At 53.7% G+C, this 6,149-nt stretch overlaps 1 protein-coding gene across 4 annotated transcripts in view; it reads right to left on the bottom strand.

Moving 5' to 3' along the window:
• Positions 1-2,830: 2,830 nt before the first annotated feature.
• MARCHF8 (membrane associated ring-CH-type finger 8) overlaps positions 2,831-6,149 on the bottom strand; it is a gene marked incomplete at both ends in the record, with an annotated part of 41,018 nt that continues 37,699 nt past the window's right edge. For all 4 annotated transcript variants that reach the window (XM_080693671.1, XM_080693673.1, XM_080693672.1 and 1 more), the window contains 3 exons: positions 2,831-3,132; positions 3,470-3,617; positions 5,169-5,349. In XM_080693671.1, the coding sequence (XP_080549797.1) occupies positions 2,831-3,132; positions 3,470-3,617; positions 5,169-5,349 (631 nt within the window). The remainder of the gene's footprint in view (positions 3,133-3,469; positions 3,618-5,168; positions 5,350-6,149) is intronic.

Below are 6,149 nucleotides of genomic sequence, written 5' to 3'. Positions count from 1 at the left end.
CAAGTCTACAGCAGGCACCACATGCACATCCAGATCTGGAATCCAGGTGAACCCCACCGAGGCGCACACTGGAGGAAGGGAGAGATGCAGAGGCCTGGAGGAGGAAAAGCCCTTTGTTTCCAGGAAATGCCTGCAATAAACATGGGCACCACACCCAAATGGCTGCTGGCAGCCACAGGCAGAAGCCCACCAGTGGTACTAAGAAACTTGTGGGGGTGAACGCCCAGTCAGAGAGGGCTGGCCAGTGACACCTCGGACTGCATCCTCCCTCCCCTTTGCTTGTCCCCCAGCACCAGCCCTCCTGGCCCTGAGAGCTCATCCTAGATTTCTGTTTGATTGGGCCAAATGCCACCCTCCCACAAAGCCAGGTGCAAAGGGAGAAATTCTTAGAGAGCACATGCACAGACCCGAGTGCCCACTAGAGGGCAGCCTGCGCATCCTGTGACCTCTGCCTCACCCAGGCTCTGGTTGCATTGGGGAACTAGAGCCTGCAGGAAAAGGGAGCAAGGGGTGGTTGGCCCTGAGCCACTCCAAGAGGGCAAGAGAGCTGTGGGACTGTCTGCAGACTGGCCGAGGAGATGAGATGGTGTCGGGCCTTCCTGAACAGGGAGAGGGCTTCAGGAGCATCTGGCTGGGTCTGACAGTGACACCACGGTGAAGATTCTAAAGGCACCTTTGCAGGAGTGGGTGCTATCCTCACCTAAGCAAATTTCCTCTATCCACGAAGTCTCAGTGCTAAGTTCACATGTGGGGTTCCATGAGGGAAAAGGATTCACACATAAAAATCTACGCTGGTCTTCGTTTGACGGCTCACTCACCATTGGAGGGTGGCCGGGACAGGTATAGAGGACTGGAACCATGCCTGGGTAGTTCCTAAGGGCATTGGCGGGGCTGGCCTGAGGTTCAGCTCCCCTGAGTGGGCAGTCTGTAGCTGCTTGGTGTCCCCAGGCTGAGAAGGGACATAGGTAATTGCACTTGGACACAGTGAATTTAGGCACAGGCCAGACATGGTCTGGAGGATGGTGAGGGTTCAGGCTGACCTCAGGAGGCAGCTATCTGGACAGCACCTGCCAGTCAGAGGAAGGCCACGGCAGAGTAGTTCCACAGGCCAGGCCACACAACCTAACGACTCAGACAACATCACGGGCCGGCTCCAAAGGGGAATTCTTGTACCTGGCTGAGACCCGTCAGCCTTCTCCCGCCCTTCAAAGCCAACACAGGGCTTCCACCTGAACAGCCAGGGATCAGCTCCTCCCAGCATCATCCTTTTTTCTCCTGGTAGTGGAGGGCCTTGTGCATGCTAGGCAAGTGCTCTACCACACCACTGCTGCATTCTCTTAACAGGACAGCTGTAGGACATCTAGGACTCAGGCTGAGAGCAGGACCCCCAGGCAGGGCAGCACCCCGCCCTAGTGGGCGCTGCAGATGCTGAAGAGTGAGTGCCCAGGCTGCTCACAGCCTGCTGCAGGCCTCCCCAAGTGGGCTCTCTTGGCCTGGCACCATCATGCCAGGCTTCAAGAACACAACTGTAAGTAGACTTTGTAAGGGACAAAAACCACTTGATGGTGGTGAGTTGGGTTTTCTCTGTCTTATAAAACTGGTGCAGGAGGTCACTGCTGATGAGAGAACAGACTGAGAGCAGGCCGAGGGCCCTACAGGAGCCTGGCCATTCCATCTGGCTGAGGTAACAATGGCTAGGGTAGCATCACAGTGGCCTGTCGGTTTGCATTCCCTCCACATCTGGGAGCCAGCCCACCTGCCTCTTGCCCTTGGCAGTGACTCCACGGCACCTCCCGGCAGTGCGATGCGGCAGGCAGTTGCCAGCACCTATAGCACACACGCCTGGACCCCATGGCACATGTCAGCTCCTCAGTGCACAGCTAGCCCTAGCAGGAGACGCCCATCAGCAAGGGAATCATGTTCAAACACTCAGTTCTAAGTACACTCTTCCTTTCACATAGACCTGAAAAACCCTTTTCAGTGCTGACAAAAAAGAAACATGGGGCGGGCCTATGATATAAGGACTTGTTGTGAAACAGGCTCAGAACCACAGGAACTGTGCCTCCTGCCTCTCAGCAGCCATAGCCCCAGGACCTGTGACCACAGGCCTTACCTCTGCCTGCCTGCTGTCAGCCTGCAAGTGGCTCCTGGACACTGAATGTCCTGCTTTTTAGACTATATAAGGCAAAGAGTTCAGATTTAATTTGATGTAAGAGAGAGAACAAGGGGAGCAAAGGGAAGAGTTTCTCAGTACAACCCTCCACTAAGCACCAATCCCACCAGACACATGTATTACAAAATAAAGCTTCTCTCTTATAAAGTGCTATTTGCTCAGTGAACCTCGTCCCTGTACCAACATGGTGCTGCAGCCCTTTCTACTTGGCAGAGAGAGGCAGGAGTGAGAGCTGCTGTCTGCAGGGCCTGTTTTTAACCCACCTCATGGCTCTCACCACCACGTGACAGGAACAGCCACACATTGGGGCCTGTCTCCTCCCTCTGCTCCCACACTCCCTTCTGCTTTGGTATTTCATTCCCTTATCCAGCTCAAGACCGTGGGATAAATCTCAGCCAGCTCCCCATGGTGGCCATGGGGTGTCTGGCCTTCCAACCCCACGGAGCAGCCCAGCAGAAGGGCGACCCAGCCGTGCTGAGCCCACAGGGGGCTTCCCAGGAGATTGGTCAAGGAAAGTTCAGAAAGCAAGACTACTGTTAAGTAGTCACCTGCCCATTCTATGCTACTAAAGGACATGAGAAAGGTATACAATCGGCAGTAAACAAATTCTTTTAGCTCTTCATGGGTGTCCGGGGGTGGGGGAACACCCTCACACTCTCAGACATGAATGATTTCTGCTCCAGTGTCTTCAGGCTCTGTGCAAGAAGAGTTTGTGTCGGAATGGCATATTCCACGTCCATCTTTATTTTCCAAGCTGGGTTCTGTTAGTGCAGGTTTTTCAAAAATGTTCTTTTTGCTTGTTTCTGGACAGTTCTGAACATAAATCACTCTGTTATAAGCTTTGAGTCTCTTCCATAATTGCAGGTATACTTTGCACTGGACATACATAAAAAGAAGTCCTCCTGTGAAGCCAATGGCCACGACCACCAGTTTAGTCCAAAAGGGCCACTCCAAGAGTCCTGCGAGGGGAAAGACTCAATCAGCCGCTCTCTCATCAGGTTGCATTTAAGATTAGAAGTGAAACCCACTGCAGGGCTCCCACATCCAGCACATTCTTTGCTCACCCAGTCCCCCTTCCTGGAAATCAAAGTGGAGGAAGACCACCACCTTTTACCCTGCTCTCTCAGGACACAGTTCTGGAGGTTCTCACATGCCACCATTTCATCTCTTCTGACCAAGTTTTAAAGTCAACCACTGCACTCAAAAAGGATGTCTGGCACCTCCCACTTGTCCGCCCCTAGATGTTCAAGTGGGGCTGGGCAAGGCCCCGGCACTCACCCTGGGGCCAGCACTCACCTGTCGCCTGTCCGTGCTTGATCTCCTCAGCGGTGCGGTCGATGAGTACATACAAGGACCAGACCACACAGGTGATGGCGATGACATGGAAGGTCACTGAGCACATGATCTTCCTGCGCTCGCTGGCTGTCATCTGCAGCTTCTCCCACTGGAAAGACGACATGCAGAGTGAGGTTCAGGGCAAGGAGAACAACAGGTGAGCGCTGTTGATGCCCCCCCCCCCCAGCTGTGTTCCTTCCACCACTGGGCTTCAACCAGGTACCAGGCACAGCCAACCTCCCACACAGTGAAAGGAAGCTGGGCTCGAGATGAACACTGGACTGATCCTTGCAAGCAGACATGAAGTGGCCCGATAAAGGAGTCTGTGAATTCAGTCCTGATTAAAACATGCTGGGAGCTAGTGCTGCCTGAGGTCTCTCCCTGGCATCTGACTCGCATGGCCAAGAGGAGGGTCGCTAAGAACACAACTCACAGGCAGAGGTTGCGTGGGGTGAGGGTGGCAGGTGCTCATGCTGTGGTCAGTCCTGTTACCCTGGCAGCAACAGCTTGAAAGTGATGCTAAGAGATCCCGGTACAAGCAGACACTGCCAGTGCCACAACCTCAAGCAGATTGTTACAGAGCCAGACCTTCCTTCTCACCTACTGCTTTCTGAATCAGAAGAAAATGTCAAAGTAGAGAGGAAGAACAAAGCGTGAACACTGCACCCCCCAACCAACACCAATGACAGGTCATCCAGAAAGTTCCATGAGGGGCAAGCTGAAATCAGCCTCAAGGATTATCCATGTTATCCAAGTGCCCAAGTCTGACTAGAGAGATCGAAAGAGTAGCTACTCAGTAATACTTCTTTTTCATAGTTTGCCTTCTCCAGCATCCAACTGCTTCCTGCTGGGGTTTTATAACCGGCAAGCTCCCTGGGCTTCAATGTCTCCTGTCTCCTGGTTTCCTATGACTCCCGCGGCCTGCCCTTCCACACCCTCTCAAGTGCCCACCCTCACTTGGGGAACATTCTTCTACAAGACAACTTGATTGCTCTGAACTCCCTCACTTTGCCCTCAATGTCTATCTGTCCTGACAGAACTGCTCTAAAAGCAAAACCTCTACAGCACGCTGACACCTCCCCAGCACACAAGGCGCCCATGACATCTTCCTCTTCTGCCGGTAAGACAAGCTGCTCTGCCACAGGACCTAACTTTAATCTCCTTGCCTCGTGCTGGCACTGGATTGTGTGTTTCCCCTCATGTTTATATATTAACATTTGGAGACAGGACTCAGACCTTCTGCACTGGACGGGTAGAGAATCAAAGCGTTCGGCATTAGAGCTGCAGGCCAGCGTGGCAAATGGGGCTCCTCCAGGATGGGAGAGTGGCCAGACCCTGAAGACCTGTGTGCCCAGCTGCCACCCTCCCATCAGCAGACACAAACATGGGCACTCACCTGCTGGGAAAACACTAATCTCTGACATCTAGCCCTCACTGGAGGGCAAGACACAAACCGTGAATACAGAGAGAGCTCAATGGTGAATCAGATGCCACAGGCCAGTCTGTGGCTAGGCTCAGATGGCAACAAGCAGTCGACATGAAGGAACAAGGTGCTGTGAGGAGCTTCGGTACCATGGACACAAGGGCTGACAATGTGAAAGTGGGTGTCTGGCTCAGTGGGGAGGGGCCCAGGTCTGGCAGGGTGGCCCTCTCCACCCACCTTCCGCAGGGGCTTCAGCCGCGCCTCCATGACGAAGGCGTACTTGCAGAGCTCACAGCAGCGCGCGTCGGAGCTCTTGATCCACTGCTGCAGGCAGGACTGGTGCACGTAGTGCAGGCTCCCGGTGCAGCGGCAGGGCGTGATGAGCGGGCTCTCGTCGTCCCCCTCGCAGTGGCAGATCCTGAGTGGAAGGAGAAGCAGGTGCTCGGGGAGGCCCCACGACGGGGAAAGTGCCGCTGCAGTGGAAGGCCGATCCCCAACAAGGAACTCAGACGAACATCACAGAAGTGGCCCCAAGCACAAGAACAAACGAACAGAGGGGAACGGTTACTACAAGCTAGTTTCCAGCTTACCGCACCACCACGGAAAGTCGGGATCACGCTTGGCAACAGAGAGGAAAAACACGATATAAGAAACGACAAAGCTCTTTTGGGGATAAGATATAAGGACTTCTCTGAAAGGCAACATGAAGTCATCTTCCAGGTGACAAGACATTAAAAACAGCAAGAGAAGAAATGTCAATGTCACACAAATCTAGCACTCCCCAAATCCTGCAGGACTCAAGAACTCGCTAGCTGAAATCACTGGCCTCCCCTTTAGCATGCCACAGATCCCCTGCCTGCCCTTTTTCAGGGAGTTACAGAGAATCACAGAACCTCTCCTGCACCTACAATCTCACCCCGAGAAAGGCTGCAACTTCACGTCTCTTTTTGAGCCCACTCACAGCACTAAGTGGGAATTAATTTTCACACAGCCATCATTTCCAGGGAAGCATGCAGCAGGGTGCAACCACTAACCTCCAGAAACTCAAACAGACTTTTCGAACAGCTGGGGCATAGTAGGGACTGGTATTCTGAAAGGAGCCAGGCCCTGACCTGGCCAGACTCAGGGGCTGTTTGCTTAAGGCTCAGGGTTTCTGATCCAAGAGATGTAACATGTGGCACCGAGGAGGGGACACTGGGGTAAGGTCGGCCTGGGGAG

The sequence above is a fragment of the Muscardinus avellanarius genome (genome assembly GCF_963383645.1).
Source record: "Muscardinus avellanarius genome assembly, chromosome: 4".
Lineage (NCBI taxonomy): Eukaryota > Metazoa > Chordata > Mammalia > Rodentia > Gliridae > Muscardinus > Muscardinus avellanarius.
This window is presented reverse-complemented; position numbering and strand designations above follow the sequence as displayed.